The sequence below is a fragment of the Epinephelus fuscoguttatus genome, linkage group LG14 (assembly GCF_011397635.1).
Source record: "Epinephelus fuscoguttatus linkage group LG14, E.fuscoguttatus.final_Chr_v1".
Lineage (NCBI taxonomy): Eukaryota > Metazoa > Chordata > Actinopteri > Perciformes > Serranidae > Epinephelus > Epinephelus fuscoguttatus.
This window is the reverse complement of record NC_064765.1, coordinates 19,181,022-19,201,191: the sequence shown is the minus strand read 5'-3', so window position 1 is coordinate 19,201,191 and position 20,170 is coordinate 19,181,022. Positions and strand designations below refer to the sequence as shown.

The 20,170-nt window shown below is 43.1% G+C and overlaps 2 protein-coding genes across 2 annotated transcripts; one reads left to right on the top strand and one right to left on the bottom strand.

Moving 5' to 3' along the window:
• The first annotated feature begins 195 nt into the window (after positions 1–195).
• On the top strand, positions 196–14,371 carry tonsl (tonsoku-like, DNA repair protein). Its single transcript, XM_049597029.1, has 28 exons — positions 196–517; positions 603–698; positions 1,373–1,515; positions 1,627–1,810; positions 1,925–2,054; positions 2,246–2,417; positions 2,544–2,658; positions 2,764–2,909; positions 3,017–3,169; positions 3,303–3,428; positions 3,594–3,792; positions 3,893–3,948; positions 4,049–4,138; positions 4,224–4,296; positions 4,388–4,551; positions 4,802–4,925; positions 5,030–5,271; positions 5,438–5,912; positions 6,000–6,202; positions 9,788–9,894; positions 10,008–10,164; positions 10,445–10,523; positions 10,614–10,921; positions 11,812–11,983; positions 12,194–12,369; positions 12,449–12,522; positions 12,733–12,866; positions 13,849–14,371. Exons 1-28 carry the CDS (start codon positions 493–495, stop codon positions 14,046–14,048), a joined length of 4,323 nt encoding a protein of 1,440 aa, XP_049452986.1. The 5' UTR covers positions 196–492; the 3' UTR covers positions 14,049–14,371.
• A 1,200-nt stretch (positions 14,372–15,571) lies between these two features.
• On the bottom strand, positions 15,572–19,849 carry LOC125901396 (uncharacterized). Its single transcript, XM_049597086.1, has 5 exons — positions 19,696–19,849; positions 19,472–19,605; positions 18,032–18,109; positions 17,791–17,945; positions 15,572–15,870 (listed from the first exon to the last, which is right to left on the bottom strand). The coding sequence occupies exons 1-5, from the start codon at positions 19,778–19,780 to the stop codon at positions 15,777–15,779; spliced, it is 546 nt and encodes a 181-aa protein (XP_049453043.1). The 5' UTR covers positions 19,781–19,849; the 3' UTR covers positions 15,572–15,776.
• Between the last annotated feature and the right edge of the window lie 321 nt (positions 19,850–20,170).

Here is a 20,170-nt window from a genome sequence, read left to right as displayed (position 1 = left end):
TTCATACATCACATACTTTATGTCTAAGTGCAACGTTACAGCACATGATCCGGGTTAAGGGCAGAGTTGGATACATGACCTTTTAATCCCAGCGAGCGCTGCGGGATTTGTGCCTGACAGGCTAACACCAGGGTGAAATTCTTCCTTACACTGAACAGGGAAGTTATTGGCTCGCGCGGTACTGGCGCGGCATTGTAAAGTTGACTGAGCGCTGAAAGCTAAAATATGCTTACTGATATTATTACAGTGCAGCTTTTTTGATGAGATAGCGATCACGATCGGATATATAAATGACAGCGATGATATACATGGACTAGCAAAGTCATGTCGCAGTGATAATGAGGTGAAAAAGTGGTTTGTTTCGATCGTTTCCGATGTGTCAGTTGGGTTTCGTCCAGCTAGCGCTAAGCTAACGTGAAGCGCGCTGCGTTGTCATTTACTACCAGCTGTGTGTTAGCTAACAAAGCTGTTACCCATCTGTGCTGAATCAAGATGAGCTCTTCACGGGAGATTAAACGTGAGTATTGATCTGCTTTTACTTACTTTTTTGATTTGCTAGAAGCTGATATGATATAAGCCTATAATGTGTGTTCACCCTGCAGAGCTGCAGAAAGCAAAGAGCAAAGCCCAGAACAACAACAACCTCAAAGAGGAAGCAAACATCTGCAATCAGTTGGGAGAGCTGCTGTCCAGAAATGGTGAGCTGTTCCTAATATTCATGATATTGAATTTACTGTTAAATGAAGAAGTGTGTACATAGGAATATGTGCAGATTGCATTTATATTGTACATTAAAGGAATAAGGACATGACAGATAGATGCAAGGACACAGATCAGAAGTTTTCAATCTGAATAGATAGTAGTGATTGTGCAGGTTATACAGAGTCACTCATCATTTTGTGAAATATACACACAGAGCTGATGAGTTTGGAGTTTTGGGACAAACATATATATGGGACAAGCCTTTAATTCCCTTCCCACAAAATTGTTACCCAGCAAAGATCAGGAAATACAGTCAAATTGCTTCAAGCCATTAAACCCACCACTGTCTTCTTTAGCTGCTGCTGCCTCCTAATTGATTCACCCCCTCTCATTATGTGGTTACTAGTCTTTTAATCAATCCAGTCGTCCTTCAAAAACGCCATACACCAATCGTTTGCCTGACCCCCACTCCATTCCCGCGTATACTTTCCTTAATAGTCCTAATCCCTGCATATATGCAATCAATTCCTGTTTCCCTCTTTCTTATGTGTACATGCACTTGCCGCCTCTCTGCACTTGTCACAATAACCCATCCAATGATGTCCAGTAATGTAAAGTGTTGCTCTAGATTTACTCATCCATCCTTGTTCCCGCTTTTTGTGTCACGTAGGTGATTATCAGGCTGCCATTAGTGAGCACCAGCAGGAACTGTCTCTCTCTGAGGTGCTGAACGACGTGATTGGACGAGCCGTGGCCAATCGTAAGATAGGAGAGTGCTATGCAGAGATGGGAAACATTGAGGCTGCTTTGAAAGTGAGTAGATTGGTCTGCTTTATTGAAACTGCTTGCAAAAATGACTTTGTGGCCATTAAACCAATTCTTATGATACAAACATAGAGCGTAACATGTATTTTTCTTCTTCAGCACCAGCGCTGTCACCTGGACCTGGCCCGCTCTGTCAGAGATCACGCTGAGGAGCAAAGAGCGCTAGCCACCATTGGTCGTACCTACCTCTTTCGGTATGAATCCGACCAGTCAAAGAGCAGTTTGCAGCAAGCAGAGGACGCCTTCAAAAAGAGCCTGGTCATTGTGAATGATCGCCTAGAAGGTCTGTTTGTCTATATGCTTTTCGGGGATTATATGATGGGTGCTAAATTAACTAGTGCCTATGGTTTTTGTAGTCCTTGTTTGTACTAACATTTTTAATTCTTCGTACTTCCAGGGACTGTGCCGGGGCGAGAGATAAGTGAGATGAAGGCACGTCTCTTCCTCAATCTTGGTCTGGTCTGTGATCATCTGGGGGAGCCCAAACGTTGCAGCGAGTTTATCAGGCGAAGTGTCTTTATTGCAGAGTAAGAACATCCTCCTTAACTTCATGTTGATTTAAAAACTCAGGTGGGAAGATAGGGACATTGTCAGAAAGGTGTCCTGTTGTCTTACTCTTTACTGAGAGTGAGTGTACTAACTTCAAGTGTGTTTTGTACATAAAAAGATTACCATTAAGTGTTGCTAATCATGCTTTCTTCATTCTAATCCTGTACAGGAAGAGTCAGCTGCTTGAGGATCTCTACCGTGCAAACTTTAACCTGGGCAACATCTACTTCCGTCATGGTCAGCAGTCTAATGCCGTGCGCTGCCTTGAACAGGCCAAAGAGTGCGCGAGGAAGATCAAAGACAAGTTTAGTGAGAGCGAGTGCTTTCACTGCATTGGCAAGGTATAAACTCATTCTTTAAAAAGCTACAGCAAAAATAGCCCAATTGCATTCAACCAGTGTACCCATTTTCTGTTACTGTGGCTGTAGGTTTTGTAATTTGTTCATCTCTGTCACATTTATCCACAGGTGCAGCTGACTCTGGGTGATTTCGTGGCAGCTAGACGATCTCTGAAAAAAGCTCTCTTGCTGGGTTCCCAGCAGCCACTGGACAGGCAGGCCGTGAAGAAAGTTTTCAAATATGGTGACAGAGACTTTTTTTTATCCACTCAGTCTGCGTTTAATTAAAATGACTTTTGTTTTCACTGAGGTAGCTGAGTTGACGGCGTGATTTGTTTGAATTTCACAGCCGACCAGGGCTGTAAATTGGAGGAAGAGTTGGGGGAGGATAAGGGCAAAAGCTCCCATCAGGCTGTGGGGCTGTCAGAGCAGCTGGGGGACCTGTACTGTAAGGTTGGCTGCTACAGCAAAGCTCTGGATGCATATCAAGCTCAGGTAAGATATATATTGATCATCCAATATTCACTGCCTTCTAACTCCTCTTATATTTCAGTTCATACACCTAAGGTAATTGATTTAGCCTTGTTGTTGATGTAATGCAGCTAAGGGGTGCTGAGGCGTTGGGAAAGCCTGCCAGGGAGCTGGCTGTCATCCACGTGTCCCTGGCTGCGACCTACACAGACCTGAGACAGCACAGCAAGGCGGTGGAGCACTACAGACAGGAGCTGGCTCTACGACAGGGCAGCTCTACTGAGGTATACATGACACACATCTTCACCCAACAGTGCTCTCTTTTTAAATGGCCAAGTGATATTATCTGGGTTTTATGGATGTAGGTAAATCATGTTGGGACCAAGTCACAAATAATTACTCATATGTGTCTGTCAGGAGTGTAGCACTTGGCTCAACATCGCAGCAGCTCAGGAGGAGAGCGGCTGTGTCTTCGAGGACATAGAGAGCAGCTACACGAGAGCCTCGCACTGCGCTCAGAAGTCTGGGCAGACCAGACTACAGGTGAGCTGGAAGGAGCAGCTGAAAGTTGCATAACAAAAAACATTAAACTTGATTCAAAAGGTTGATTCATTTTCATCTGCAAATCCATCTACTATGTGAAAGAATAATACTTTGTCTTGGAAGGGTCTAACAACAGTGTATGAACGCTCACTTTGCCTTCTCCAGAAACGTGTGCTGAGGCTCTGGCTGGCGTCCCAGCGACGTCTCGGCTCATCAAAGGCTGATGACACCGAGGCGAGGCTGCAGGAGCTGTGTGCTGCCGAGGGCTGGAATCCAGATGGGAGCGATGGTGAGGAGGATGAAGAGGAGGAGATGGAGAACAGTGAACCTCTGGATGACAGTGACGTCGTTCTCTCAGACTCAGGTAGAACTCCCTTTCTGCCCCACTGACATCTCTACACAAATAGATCCTAATATCTCCTTACGTTACATCATGTTTGTCTCATTTGACTTTTCATATCTAGATGATGATTTGGAGGGTTATGACAAGATGGTGTCAGGAAGGAGGAAGGCAGGAAGGGTGAGTCATGTACCAGTCGTCGCTCTCGTCTTTGTATCCCGTGTCTTTCATCTCCAGTTTTTTACACTCTGCTCTATTTGTATGCGTTTTCCTGCTTTAGTGGAACAAGAGGAACGAGAAGGGCGAGACGTCTCTGCACAGAGCGTGTATAGACGGAAACCTGAGGCAGACGCAGTATCTGGTGGAACAGGTGAGAAAAACAAGACTGGTAATTCTTGTTAAACACAACCTGGATGGTTTGATACTCAACAATGTGCTGCTTGTCTTCATGTCAGGGTCACCCGGTGAACCCCAGAGACTATTGTGGCTGGACTCCTCTTCATGAGGCCTGCAACCACGGTCACTATGGTAACTAAGTTAGGATTGACTGTTTATAACCTTGTTTAAAAGTAGTTTCATGAAACTAAAAAACCTTTTCCAAACTCTCTCTGTCATGCAGACATTGTGGCTTTGCTGCTGGAGCACGGTGCTAACATTAATGATCCTGGCGGTCCCTTATGCGAGGGAGTGACTCCTCTCCACGACGCCCTCGCCTGTGGCAATTTGAAAGTCGCAAGACTCCTGGTGGAGCGAGGGGCTTCTGTCACTCAGCGCAACTCCAAGGTGTGTGTGTGGCATTTTGGTAAATTACAGGAGCTGGTTCTTCAGACAGTGCAAACTACTTCAATCTATCTTTCTGAACACTGATGAGGCTGTTTTTAGGAGTGAAAACACGAAGACATATTAACTCCAGATGGGCTAGAATCAACGACTGATAATACTGAAATCACCCTACATCCCCCAGGCAACTAAATCCATCCAAATGGGTTTAATGTTTGCATCTATGTCTCATGCTTTCATCATTCTCTGTCAGGGTGACACTGCCATGGACACCCTCCGTCAGTGGCAGAGGACGTACAGCAAAGAGTTGGACCAGGACACCAAGCAAGAGTGCATGGCTACAGAGAGGCTGCTGAGGAAGGCGCTTGCAGGGGGAGGTGAGGCCTTTACATCATCAACACAACAGTTTAGCCTCGGCTCGCCTTTTAAACATCCTTTCAGACACCGTTTTTTTCCCTCCACTTATCTCTGTCTAACACAGTGCCCGCCGCTCCAGCCCCAGCCAAGCCTTTCGATGCCCTGCAGGACAGCCAGCTGTTTGATGCTGAGAACTCTGAGCCGCTGTCGTCCTCTGGAGGGGGCTGTTCCTCCAGCCAAGACTGGCTCTGGACCAAGAGGAACCCAGAGGTGAATGCAGCACCTGCCAGCCCAAAACGGTGGCAGGGCAACGGCTCAACACAGCGGCACAGAGCCAGGGGGACAGAGGCGGCTGTTCTGTATGGGGTAATGTCTGCCAAGTGCTTCTTAGTGGAGTATGTAGATAAAAATGCTTGATATTACATCATTTCTTCTTGTAAAGGCTTTAGACTCATTGTCATTCTGCCACTGAAGCTGTGTTGTTCAGATCTATAATTACAGTACGTGATTTGCATGTATATGTATTCCGTAGAATAACAGCAGCTCCTCAGATGACAGCGACTCTGACTGTCCCATCAGTCCTCTCCGTGCCGTACGCCCCAGACACAACATCCCAGCAGCCCCCAGTCAAAAGGAAGTCCCCGCAAACAAGGAAGCCAACCCGATCCCCAGCTCGTGTCGAGAAAGCGTCAGGGAGCCTCCCGCGCCGTCTGTCTTTGAACGCGAGGAGTACCACAGTGCCATTCGAGGCTTGGGCAGCGCCAAAAGTCGTCTGTCGCAGTCTCAGTACTCCAGCACGCCAGCTGTTTCATCCAGCAGCAAATCAGCCCTCATTCCCGAGGAGGAGTATCTGGCTGACGAGTGGCTGGAGGATGATTTGGGGGAATTCCAGCCGAAGAAGAAGAGGAGGCTTCGGGTGGAGCAGGACGAAATGAGAGGGGAGGACATGGCCTCTGCTTCAGCAGCAAGAAATCAAAGCAGACATCTAACCTCTGATGCCTACAGAGGTAATAAAACAACTTTTATGTCTTACTTTATTTTACTCCACATTTCTTTGCTTAGTTTACCTTCATCATGTTCCTCTTCTCTTTCAGGATCTGCAGCTCCTTACTCCTCCAGCAGGAGTCTCTCTCAGAGAAAGAACGGCTCTCAGAGGCCTCAGCAGGTCAAAATGACTCAGATGCCCGGGATGGTGCGGCTTGGCAGGCGAGAGGTGAACAGGTCACACAGCCCCACGGTAACAGACAATGACGACATGAGGCCCGAGACGCCACCACCCCCACAAATACACATGCAGGTGAGAAAAGATTTCTGATGAGTTAAAGATGTAGTCAAATCTAGGAACAATACACGTGAGGTAATGTACCTCTAAAATGACTCATTTCAAGTTCAAAAAGAGATTTCACATCACTTATTCAGTGACAGTTATTAATGTTTCAGCATCACTAGGGGCCATAAGTGGAACATCATTTGTCAGGCGTATGTCTTTATTCCTGATTAACTTCAGACAGTGATGAATGTGCTGGTGAATAAGAGAGGGATGATCCAATGGTAGCGCCATTTTAAGACACGGCCGCAGATTGAAGAAAGTCAGCTTTCAGGTGTTTGGGGTGGATCAGAGGATTTTCAGAGGCTGTTCTGGAGTGTTGTCAGGTACAGTATGTCAGCGGGTGTGGGAATCTGACGGTGCAGTTAAAACCCAAACCTGGATTTTAAATAATGTCGCTTGATGCTTAGGGGTTACTTTTGCATCTCCCGAGTCCAAGACAAATTTCCCTATGGTGACAACAAACTATCATATCGTATCGTATTGTATTGTATCGTAGCTTTACCTTTAGATCTAAACTGACTATAGTTTACATCTTAACTTCGCATGAGGTCACGCTGCACAGTTTCAGTTTCAGCATTTGCACATCTTAGCCTTGATTTCATTTCAGGATTTGGTGAAGTTCTCCTTTAAAGTCCGTTAAAAGATTTCATCTCATTCAGAACTATGCTGTTAGACCTTGAACATAACAAGGAAGAGAGAGCATATTACCAGAGGTTTAGTTACACTCCATTGATTCCCAGTTTATTTTAGATTAGACTATAAGTCGTCTTCTTGTTCATAAAGCACTTAATGCTTCAGGACTGTCGTGCACTGCAGACTCTATAATCCTTTACAAACTCTCAGATCTATTACTGCTCGTTCCTTAAATACACACGCTTATATGCACAAGAGCAGCAGTAACTCAGTCCATAGGGACTTGGGTTGGGAACCGGAGGGTCGCCTGTTTGAGTCCCCGTCCGGACCAAACATGGAACGTGGACTGGTGGCTGGAGAGGTGCCAGTTCACCTCCTGGGCACTGCCAAGGTGCCCTTGAGCAAGGCACCAAACCCCCCCCCCCCCAACCACTCAGGGCGCCTGACCAAGGGCAGCCCCCTCACTCTAACATCTCTCCACTTTGTGCATGTATAGGTCCTGTTTGTGCATGTGTGTGTCTTTCGGACCTGTGTGTCAAAAAATTGAATCCCCCCTCAGGGGGATTAATAAAAGTATATTAAAAAAAATAGACAGTAGAGCTTTTTTTAACTACACTCCAGAGTTATGGAATATCCTGCCAAGAGCTGTAAGAGACTCTGTGTACATGTCTAAATGACGACTGAAAACCTATATTTATACCTTATTACCTTATTTTATTTTTGTATATTTATATATTTTTATTTATTTTATTATGATTTATTTCATTATTATTTTTTAAAATATTATTTTATTTATTTTTTTAACTAATATTTTAATTTATTTTGATTATTCTCACTTGTCTCTTTTTTACTTTCACTTATATATTTTGTAACATCTACTGTCTTTTTATTGTCTAATTTTATTGTTTCTTTGCCCTTCTTAATGCGTCGCATTTTTATTTTTTATTGTAAAGCACTTTGAGCTATATCTCTTCTATGAAAAGGACTCTGTAAGGCAAGGCAAGGCAAGTTTATTTGTAGAGCACAATTCGTACACAAAGTAATTCAAAGTGCTTTACAGAACAAGAAAATGCATTAAAATCACAATACAAAATAAAAACATAAATAATCATTATAAAATGAACTTTAAAAGAGAAGAGTGCAGATAAGATAAGATCCTTTCAGTCATATGCACAGTGAAATGCACAGAGCTGTTTTGAGCCTAGATTTGAACATTGTCAGAGTAGAGGCCTGTCTCACATCTTCAGAAAGACTGTTCCAGATTTTAGCTGCATAAAACTGGAATCCTGATTCCCCATGTTTAGTCCTGACTCTGGGCACCAGCAGGAGGCCAGTCCCTGAGGTCCTCAGAGTCCGAGATGGTTCATATGGCACTAACATGTCAGAGATGGACTTTGGTGCTAGGCCGTGGAGAGACTTGTACACAAGCAGAGCTGCTTTAAAGTCTATTCTCTGAGCCACAGGAAGCCAGTGTAGAGACCTGAGCACAGGACTAATGTGCTCAGATTCCTGGTTTTGGTCAGGACCCGAGCAGCAGCATTCTGGATGTACTGCAACTGTCTTACGGCCTGTTTGGAGAGGCCAGTGAGCAGGTTACAGTAGTCTAACCTACTAGAGACAAATGCATGGATAAGTCTCTCCAAGTCAGGCTTAGACACTATACCTTTGATTTTGGCAATGTTTTTTAGATGGTAAAAAGCTGCTGATGTTATTGATTTGATGTGGCTGTTAAAGTTCAAGTCTGAGTCCATTATTACCCCGAGATTTCTAACCTGATTTGTAGGTTTTAGAGAGAGAGACTGGAGGTGACTGCTGACACTTTCTCTTTGTTTCAGTGGACCAAATACGATGACTTCAGTCTTGTCTGAATTTAGCTGGAGAAGGTTGTTTTGCATCCACACACTGACCTGTTGGATGCAGTGACAGAGTGAATCCACTGGTCCATATTCACCTGCTGTCAGTGAGACATAGATCTGAGTGTCTGCATAATTGTGGTAGGACACATTATTACTTTGTATTAACTGGCCTAAAGGTAGCATGTAGAGATTGAACAGAAGGGGTCCCAGGATTGACCCTTGGGGCACCCCACAGGTCAAGGCCATGTGGTCTGAGACACAGTTACCAATTTCAACAAAGTACTTCCTGTCTTCTAGATAGGAATTCAACCAATTTAGGGCAGTGCCAGAGATGCCCACCCAGTCCTCTAGTCTCTGTGAAAGCATCTCATGATCGACAGTGTCAAAAGCAGCACTCAGATCTAGCAGGACTAAAACTGAGACTTTGCCTGCGTCAGTGTTGAGGCGGATGTCATTTGTCACCTTAATAAGAGCAGTCTCAGTGCTGTGATGGGGTCTAAAACCTGACTGGAAAACATCAAAGGAGTTGCTCTTTAGGAGAAAGTCAGTAAGCTGTTGGTAAACAACTTTCTCAAGGACTTTGCCTAAAAGCGGCAGATTTGAAATGGGCCAGTAGTTGTTCAGTACTGTGGCATCAAGACTGCTCTTCTTTAGGAGAGGCTTTATGACCGCAGTTTTCAAGGCCTTTGGGAATGTTCCAGATTGTAGTGACATGTTAACTATGTGAGCGAGTGGTGGTAACAAACTGCTCAGCACAGACTTTAGAAATCTAGTGGGTAACACATCGAGGCAGCATGTAGACGAACTCAGACTGGTGATGATCTCTTGGACAGTTTTGTCAGTTACAGGTGCAAAATGAGTCAGCTCTAAGTGTCTAGGTGGCTGCAGGGTTGTTATTGGTGTTGTGGAATTGATGGCATTTTTAATGGTCTGAACCTTGTCACAAAAGAATACTGCAAACTCATTACACTCTGTAAATAGAGTATTATTATTAATCATGTTATTAAAGGAGCCATTGTGTTTTGCTTGTATTTATTTTTCTTAATTTGTGATTTTATTTCAGGCTCCAGCTCAAACTTTGGCTGCTCCAATGCCCACATCACTGCCTCCACCAATCAGAATGAGGGTCAGAGTTCAGGAAGATGTTTTCCTCATCCCAGTTCCACAAAGGTTTATATATGTGTAACTAGTAGTGAATGACACCACTATTATGCTGGTTCTGTACATGTTAGGGATTCCACGTTGGTTTTACAGTTGTCCATATCCACATTCCTCTGTTCCAGTGAGGCCGACTCCTGCACTGTGTCATGGCTGTGCGAGCAAGCTGCTCAGCGTTACTACCAGAAATGTGGCCTCCTGCCGCGCCTCTCGCTGCAGAAGGAAGGTGCTCTTCTGTCCCCGCAGGACCTGCTGCTGGCTGTTCTGCACACTAATGAAGAGGTGAGGACGGGTGTAAAGAACAGTGTGTTATTAGGATTACTTTTACCTTTTCTTATCAGGACAGAATTAAGATGGTACGTTGTCATTTTTCTTTGTTTATTTTTTTAATTCACAGGTAAAGTTATATAAATATAAGTTATTAATAGCTTATAGAAACTTGCCTGCACACACAGGGCTCTGACAGCTGTGCTGGTTTGGGTGGTTTGTGGTTTGTTAGATCCGGTGCTTGATTAAAGCAATGTGTGCATGCATCACCTAACGCTAGTGCAATGTGTTGCAGGTTCTCGCTGAAGTTTGCTCCTGGGATCTCCCTCCTCTCCCTGAGCGCTACAAGAAGGCCTGTGACAGCCTGGCAGTGGGTGAGCAACACACACAGACAAACACACACAAACACAGACACACACACATTTCTATAACCCATCCTGGAGCATCTTTTTGTCGCCCTGCAGATGAGAACAAGCGTGTCACCCGGCTGTGCGAGGTGCAGGATGGGAGCTCCTCCATGTCGGTGTGCGGCCTCGGCTTGGCGCCCTCCTCCCTCAACCCGCTCCTTCGTGCCCTGAAACTGCAGGCCAGCCTCACTGAGCTGCGTATTTCCGGCAACCGTCTCCATGACAACCTTCTGCCCGAGCTGGTCGCCACAACAGTCACCATGCCTCGGCTTCGGCTGCTGGACCTTTCTGCCAATAGCATCACAGGGGAGGGGCTGGAGAAGGCCGTGAATGCTTTAAAGGCACAGAGTCATCCTGCGTTTCCGGTAAAGAGTGTTTTTAGTTCTCCTGCTGTCATCACGGTTTTCTTTTAAAGATAGTTTGGTCCCATACCTGTCATGGATTGGACATGTCACACGCAACACACTGATGTATGTAAGAAAACATGGAGGCTGCTGAAGTCAGTTCACAGTTTAGTTTATAAGCTGATGTGCAGTTGAAGCTGGCAAATTCACAAGCAGATGATAACGAGGTTGAGAAAGACTGTGAGGAGAAGCCAACGTTTTAAATACGGCTTTGTGTGGCGTAATGGCTGCTACTGCTGCGCAGACGAGTGTGTGGATGCATAGTCTGAGCCGCGAGTGGTGGGATAGTGTTCACAGCATGACTCCCACCAGAGCAGAATGGTGACGAAAGCCGCATGAATTCCAATATGACTGCTCAGACTGAGGTCACATCGCAAAAAATCAGACCTGTATCTCATTTAGGACCGTCTTTTTCCCCCCAGTCAGAATTGACAAGATCACATTCCATATGATTGTGCTGTTGACACAGATCTGAGTCACACATGAGCAAAACAGATCAGATTTTGGCTGGTTTTGCCTGCAGTCTGAACGTAGTGTCTACTAGTGGTATAAATGGTCTTGCTGTGGTGGTACTTTGAATTTCAGTTTTGATTTCCATACGCTAAAGAAAAGGCTTTTTTCCCCCCACACTGCAGCGTACATGTTACAGTTTGTTAAAGTCAAGTCCCGTCAACCAAGTGTGAACCACTGAAATTGCACCCCCCCCCCCTCCCCCACCCTGTGTCACAAACCGCAGTGACTGCTTTTCCATCACGTCTGAGACTGACACGTCACCGGTTTAATATCAATCGAATTTAATCAAGACATCTCTCTCATGCACATTACTGTTTGTGGTCATTTTCCTCTCACAGTGCCTGGAGGAGCTTGACCTCAGTATGAACCAGCTGGGTGATAGCGTGTCCGAGTCGCTGTCCTGCCTGCTGTCCTGCTGCCCTCTGTTAGCCAAGCTGTCTCTGCAGGCATGTGGCCTCACCGCTCGCTTCCTGCAGCAGCATCGACTGATGCTCGCCAGCGCTCTGATAGGTGAGTCTCTGACACTCTGAAGTTGTGTTTGCTTTCATAGGTTTTAAATTAAAGCTGAGCAGAACCAATAAAATGTTTTTAAATCATGTTTTTAATAAGAATAAAATGGAGACAAACGATGATGTTATTTCATATCAGGATCCAACAGAATCTTTTCAGCTTGCAAAAAAAAAAGATTATTTATAGCTAAATACCCTTGCGATCTTTCAGGATCGGGCCACCTGAAATCAGTGTGTATGTCCCACAATGCACTGGGCTCCACTGGCTTTGAGTTGGTGCTGAAGACTCTGCCTCTCCACTGCCTCACACACCTGGACCTGTCTGCTGTCCGCAGGGGTCCAGCTGATTACCCAGCACTGGAACACCTCACCAAAATCCTGTCGCAGGTACACACACATAAATCATGTCCTACTGTACCTCTCATTACAGTGCAGACAAATTAAAACATTTTGTCTTTCGGCACAGGACGACTGCTCACTGACCCACCTGAGTCTGGCAGCAAACGGGTTGACGGACAGCAGTGTAGCCACCTTGGCCAGGTGAGAACATGCATACATTTAATCATGATTATAACAGTCTCCATATAATGATTAAGGGGTAATGATGTCTTCGAAGCCAAAGGTCTGTGAATGTGTTCAGAATTCAGATACAAGAGAGAGACGCAAAAAGATTTTTGTTGTCCAATCTGTCATCCTGTGTTTGCTTCTGCAGTTCTCTGTGTCTGTTTAAACTTTTTGATTTCTCCTTAGGAGCCTGCCTTCATGTCCCACTCTGGTCAATCTGAACCTGTCGGGTAATCCATCTGTCACCTCAGCGGGACTTCACAGCATCCTGATCTCTCTCAGAGAGGCTTGTCGACCTTTGACCCTTCTAAACCTCCAAGGTATGTGTGTGTGTGAAGTTGAACTGAAGTTACAGGTAGCCTGTTGTGTTTGGTGCACAGTCCCCATTTCTCAACAAAACACACCTTGTGTTTGAGGCTGAATAAATGTGCTGAATGTGTTGTCTTCTACGTGAAACATTTATAGACTCATTTTTTGGGGGTTAGAATCTAAAACCTGCATTGTTTACGTTTGCTTTCTAGCAATCATCTTCTTTGCCTCTGGTGGCATATTACTATTATAGTAAATGTGAAAAATATTTTTAGTGTGATTTGCTTTAAACTAAAGCTCCTTTTTGTTATTGTTTTTAATGACAAGGAAGCTCTTTGCTTGCGGTTTGTGCATTGCACCGAACCTCGAGGTTGCTGCGCTCTAGGCACCTGGCGTTTTTGTCGGAGCGCTCTGAACTCCTCAAATTGGAAGAACTTCAACTCAGCAAAAAAAAAGCGCCTCACGTCATCTCTTTTTACATCATCTTTTTTGTCCAATGAGATGATTTGAGAGGCGGGTCTTCTGTGGTGGTCACGACAACAAGTTTATAGTTGGTAAACAATGGAGGAGAAACTGGTGGTAGTGGTTGCTGGACACCCAGAGCTATACAGCCCAACTTTTGTCAAACTGCCTCTGAGTCATCCTAAAATATGCCTGTAAATGGCCATCATGGAGGAGAAGCTCCTGGACCAACTGGTGGTACTCCCCATGACCCACCCTCTTTCTTAGGGTCTCATGTACCCACACAGATCTCTGTTTTCCTGTGTCCAACAAACCATTTGCTGACAGCCTATCACCCTCAACCACAGCTACAGCAAATACCCTCTGCCTGAACATTTTAGGAGCTAGCTACTAATTACTGTGAAAAACAAACGGTAGATTGATTATGTGAGAAGGTTATGGCAAGGAGGTGTTATTATAACCTTTTATCATGACCAATACAACGTTGAGCCAAAAACAGATAAAACAAGCTTCTGGTTGCGTCCTCCACAGGTTGTGCGGTGTCTGGCCCCTGGGACAGTGCAGGTCTGGACGGTTTGTCAGAGCTGGTCAAGGATCTCCGTCTTTGCTCTCAGGGACTCAACAAGCTGGACCGTCAGGCCCTAAAGCAGAGCTGGGAAGCCGGTCGGTCACATGGGCGCTTCATTGACCGAAACAGCAGGTGCCTGCTCTCTACTGCGGCCTCCTCATGAAGAGGGGAAAAATGAAATGTGCTGTGGAGATGATGGCAGGTTGTTCATCAGAGACACTAAACTTTGAGCCATATGAAATCATTAACAGAGAACTTTCTGCACACTCAAATCTTCAAAAAGAGCAAACTGCACAGAAATGCAGACGCAGTGACATGATGTCTACGGACAGTGTGTGTAAATAGCTTATATGTTTCATGTATTTTGTACGTCTTTATTTATGTGTGTGCATTAGTGAAAGTCTGTGACTGTATGTTAAGAGTGTTTGTCATCATGCATTCACTGAACTGTATGATTTGATGTTTAAGGGGGGAAAAAACAATTAAAGAAACTCATTTGGTCTTTCAATGTGCATTTTTTCTTTGTAGTTTTATAAATCCTGTAGAGCAAAACTTTTTACTTATTTATCTGACAACATTGAATACACATTGGTGCCGCGTTGTCTGTGGCCTTTTACATCTACATGTTACACGATAGGTGTCCTCCTGCGTCTGCTGTTGACATTCCAGGATGCCGCAACCAACGCTGGGACATCAACATAAACATCATGGTTTGACGCTACATTCATATGGGAAGTGAACACCAACCTCCCAAGTGATTTTTTTGGGTGGGCTTAAATAATTGAAGAATGAGATAAGGTGAAATTTTGACCATGAAAAGTCAAGAGGATCAGCAAAGTGGTCAAGATTCATCCCCTGGAGAATGAATGTACAGAGCTCTAGTCGTTGAGATGTGTCAATCTGAGTGGACGACCAATGGCCATGTCTTATGCAACACCTCAGTCTTTTCAGTCACATATCTGAATCTGAGCAATAAAGATTAAAAGCCTTTATATCTTAAAGGGTTTAACGTCGCCATCGGTGTACTCTATTCTGCAGTGAGCCATTCTTACATGTCTTCCAGCCCGTGTGACCTGTTTCACACAAAACTGCAAGTAACACTTCTGTCTTGTCGTTGCTTTGGTGAGAACAGGGTACTAACAGCCCACAACAACATCCTGTTAAAGGAAAATTAGAACAGTGGTTGAAGGGTTGGTCTTTTTTTTTGCCAACTGTCTATACTTAAAAGCAACATGTATGTATATGTAGACACTCTCCGTATGCCACAAGGTGCAATTTAAATTCACCACTGTTATTTTTTTAATTTGCTAATAAAATAAAATGCAGTCTATTTCTGTTGAAGCACTAAATGCCTTTGCGCAGTTACTGTTGTTTATAAAAGAGGAATTCAAGTTTAAAAATCAACAAAATTTTCTGAGAAGCTTCGCCACAAAAACCACAACAGTTTCATTTGTGGTTTTGCGCTGGCAGGAGCCCACTTTGTAGTCATGTTAATTTTGTTTCAGTCACTCTGAACATGAAATATAGCTGTACACTGTCACTGTCTGACTGTTAAAGCTTGTTCTCATGGACTAAGAGCGTTTTATCTTTTGTTTGTTTGTACCTAAGTTGAAGTTATGAGATTTTAAAAGGGTTTAAGGCTGCAGATGCAATTCTAACCTAGACCAACAAAGAATACTCATAACATTTGAAATGCAAACCTTTATTGATATCATTGTGTGCAGACGCAAAAATAGAAAATAACATTACAGGCATAAAGTGCAACACAAAGTAAAAGCAGTGACAGAAAGAAGCTGTAAGAAATCCTTTATCACATATTGTAATGCACAGAGTTGTTGGTCAGTACGTCACTGCCACAAGCAAACTGGTTGCAGCGTGATTATAAGCGTGATTATTGTGCACGCATACGATCTCGGACATATTCAATCACTTCAATCTCTGAATCCTCGTCGTGTGGATAATCCAGCAGGTCCAACTCCTTTGGCCTGAAGAGAGCACATCAGAGAAACAGGAAAAGATTAAAATAATTATAGCTGCTGTGCAGCGATGGGTCAGGTGCAGGCATTTTTAGGCAATTCTGAGCAACAAGCAGAAGAATTGGAAGACATTTAGGAATTTAGCAACACAATCTGCCTTTTGCATCAGCTGAGGCTTGAACTCACAACCTCTGAGACTAAGAATCAATTTCTATCTCACTGAGCTAATTAGTCAGTGACAATTCATGTGTAGCTTCACAAACTGACTAAGCCAGACGTGCAGGTTTAGCAGCCGTCCATGCATGGAAAAGCAGATTTCAAACCACTGTAAAAAATTCAGTTATCGAAACAAAAATCTGAAAATACACATATTGCATCTAGACAGCATAGAGATGTTGGTAATTTGTTTGTAACAATGATTGATTTGCTTCATAAGTGAAAAACTGATGTTTAACTAGGTGAGCTATGTGCAAAGTGAGAAGCCTCAGATGGTTTCATGCTGAAGTATTGACACTGGATCTTTGTGCAAAGTTTGGTTTATTTTCAGGCATGAGAAGGCAGATTTTCTAGCAGAAAAAAGACTTGAAGATGCTGCACAGTGATCAGTCACGCTCAGGCAATTTTAAGCAATAAGCTGGAGCACAAGAAGATGATTACATTACAATGTGGATTCTGCACCTGTTGAGGCTTGAACCCGCAACCTCTGGAACCTAAGATGGTCATCTACCGCTCTGAGCTAATTGGCAAGTAGCAACTCAACAGTGGCTTCACAAATTGAGTAAGCCATTCACTGTTGTGTAGGAAAGCAGCCATCCGTGTATGGAAAGGCAGATTTCAAACCACTGTAAAAAATTCAGTTATTAAGACAAAAATCTGAAAATACACATATTGCATCTAGACAGCATGGAGATGTTGGTAATTTATTTGTAACAATGATTGATTTGCTCCATAAGTGAAAAACTGATGTTTAAAATTGCCATTTTTACATTGACTCCAAAAAATTCTGAAATTTGCCACACATCATCTACCATGACTCTAGAATTTTGTCTTTTTTTCATGAACATTGAAGATTTATTTAGCAAGAATTTGCATGTATATGTTTACAGTACTGTTTATAGTCAAACATTTTGATGCACTGTAGGCTCAATTTTTGATAAATCAAAAATCTGAGAAACGTAGTTTTTGTAGGACAGTCTGAAGATGCTCTGTAGCAAGTTTGGTGTCAATTGAGACACTTGCAAAAATTATGGGAGGAGATAGGTTTAAGAAGTTTTACAGTTTTTGAAACAAACAGAGTGATGAACTTCATAATTTTTAATATGTTTACATGTACAAAAGTTTCTTCAGTATTGGGGCTACAGTTTGATGAAAGTTGTGAAGTTGTAGCACGTATGGTTGATTTGTTATGAATTTTCAAAGTTTTGAACTTTAGACACTTGCTGTAGCACCACCATCAGGACTATTGGCTTGAGTTTACAGCTGAGGATATCTGGCATGAGACTGGACCTTTGTGCAAAGTTTGGTGAGTTTTCACCCATAGGAAGTATGATTTCCACGGAAGAAGAAAGAAGAAAGAAAAAGAATACCTAGGATTACAATAGTGTCCTGGCAGCTTAGCTGCCCGGACCCTAATTACAATTTAATTAGTGTGTATATTCATTTGTTTTATATTTATTTGTATGGGGATAAGTATGTACCATAAAACAGTACCACACACAACAGCAGGGGTCAGCAACCTTGGGTGTGTGTGCCACCTTTGACACGCCATAGCTTAACTAAAGGCACAAGTGCAGTTTCCATTCAATTCAAATACTTTCGTCTCTTAACTGTTTCCATAGAATAATGAATATTGTTGAAGGACTTTGTAAAGATTCAATATTTCTGGGTATGTTGTTAGTCGAATGCTAAAGTGGCGGGCTGGTGACTCACTTGCAGGCTCCGGTGTTGACACAAATGGTTCTCACATCATCAGTGGTGGTGAGCTCCTCGATTAACTCTGCGAGGTGCGTCTTCACAAACTTGCGGCACAGAGCTTTCAAGAGGCCAATTTGGTCGCAGATGGATTTCAGCTTTGTTGTCAGTTTCTGTAAGAGTGTAATTGTTATGATTGTTACCAGTCTTTCCCACAATGCACCGGCAATCTGTCAGCCTTTTAAACATTTTCATTTACCTCTGCAGTGGCGTTGGGTCCGATAGCTTTCTTCACCTTGTTCAAAGCCCACTTGCACGCCCAGCACACACCGGGAAGCTGTGTGAAGAGATGTATCATGAAATTAATACTTGACATGATAAAGAATGTTAAATAAACAATAAACTAGAAACTTTTTAAGTTTGTTAAGTGTTAATGAACATATTTGTCATTGCTACTTAACAATATACTGACAACATAATACAATATAACATGATATAACATAGTTGTCATACAAAATATTTCCTTGTGACACCTAAAAATGCCCTTATATCTGCTTACAGCTACATTATAGTATGTTGTAAATGTCTATATTGCTATAAAGGCTGAATAGGAGGTTTAAGTAAAGTGTTACCCTTTTCATAAAAATGAACTCCTAAACAACAGATTATTTCTTTCCAACCCCCATTAACCACTTCACTACCTCTCAGATTTATCTTGTGATCTCTGAAGTGGCTGCACCGAGTTTGAGAACCACTATATGTGCATGTAAAGTAGTTAAATATGGCTCCACTTTGAGCAGCTACAGCAGTAAAATGCTACTTACACATTGTTGCATCAGTGTTAACAATCCAATGATTAAATATAAAATAATATGAGTCACAGGTGCTTTTGATGGGACAAAATATCAAATACATATTTTACCTCTTAACTGTAGTGCTATTTATCAATATGGAATGTTTAGGTGGGAGTTGCAAAGATGTCTGCCTTCTTTCTAATATAATGGAACTAGATGGTGCTCGTCAAGCATCAGTAAATAAATAGATTACCATCTGAAAAATGCAACAGCAATATTTCTTTCCAGAATTAATGACCCAGATAATCCACAGACCTTGTTGTGAGCAATTTCACGTAGGAATTTTCTTCTACCAAACTACACTTGCCGACCACATCACCATGCAGACAGTTAATTCAGGTTGGGTTTAGGCTGAGATTGGACATAAAGTCAGGATTTAAGATTAGATCGGTGTCAAGCTAAAGCCAAGCTTAGGGTTACACACATAGGTGTAATGCTGCTGGAACCACTGTGCATTTTTACCTCCAAGAGATGAAATAGAATATCTGCAGTTTGCATAATCTGACTGAAATTCATAGACATTTTGGTACGCACTTAAAGATCCAATTATCTCCAAAGTGTATGTCGTACAAGAGAGACAATAAAATACTACTTAGATAGATGTTTGGCTGACACCTGCAAAATATATAAATAGTGTGGTCAGTTATAGTTGACTAATGTGTGTAAACTTAACCACCATATGAACAGTGGTTACAAAACCTTCAAAAGGAAGTGCAACCTCAGGTTGCATAGTCTACAGAGACACAGCAAAGATGCAAGTGACCCTTTGCTGATCATCTAATGTTCTGTCATCTGATATTTGAAGATGAATGCTGGACTAGCAGTGTTTGAAGCAGCCATATTACCTTTCCAGCTTTCACAGAGACTTCCTCGCCGTCCTTCAAAGAGACTTCCTTGTCAGCCATCACTGAGATTTCCATGTCCAGCTGCTCCTGATCGTCAATGGTGACCTTGAGTCTCTTCCCGTCAACTGTCCAGACTGTGAAGATGCGAAACAAAAAAAATGCTGAAGAACAGTTAACATGATAAATAACACAATAAATAAACAATCAAGACATTATCAGCACACCTGAACATGCCACCAGAATGCACACAAGGAGGAATGAAGACTTTTCCATGCTGGCAGATAGCAGTGATCTCAAGTGTCTGTGCATCTGGTGACACACCTTTTATACAAGAGGTGGAGGGCTGCACAACTCGCCTGCACGGCACCTTAAATGGAAGTTCTAACCACAAGCAGCGGCTAGTCACAAACTAGTCATAAACTGTGGTTTTGTGAAGACCACTATCACAGAAAACAAAACCTCCTCAACACCACCCACCCCATCTAGACTCATCTTTCCAGCCAATACACTCACTGACGTTTAAAGAAATGTGCTAGAACAACAGCGTTGCACCATAAAGCTTCACCATCTGAACATCACAACTCTGCATGAATCACTACAATCTAATCTGTCAGTGTGTAGATTAAAATCTTGTGTTTTTTTTTTATTAGAATACAAATCACTAAGCAGTTCATGTGTGTTGCTCTTAAATGGAGGAGG

Excerpts from the sequence above, each read along its gene's own strand:
- LOC125901396 (XM_049597086.1), bottom strand. The coding sequence starts at position 19,780 with ATGCACAGACACTTGAGATCACTGCTATCTGCCAGCATGGAAAAGTCT. Across the intron at positions 17,946-18,031 it reads GACCCAACGCCACTGCAGAG|AAACTGACAACAAAGCTGAA; the intron begins GTAAATGAAAAT and ends ACACTCTTACAG. Across the intron at positions 15,871-17,790 it reads GTCAACACCGGAGCCTGCAA|GCCAAAGGAGTTGGACCTGC; the intron begins GTGAGTCACCAG and ends TGCTCTCTTCAG.
- tonsl (XM_049597029.1), top strand. The coding sequence starts at position 493 with ATGAGCTCTTCACGGGAGATTAAAC. Across the intron at positions 2,659-2,763 it reads GAAGAAAGTTTTCAAATATG|CCGACCAGGGCTGTAAATTG; the intron begins GTGACAGAGACT and ends TGAATTTCACAG. Across the intron at positions 12,370-12,448 it reads TCACCAAAATCCTGTCGCAG|GACGACTGCTCACTGACCCA; the intron begins GTACACACACAT and ends CTTTCGGCACAG.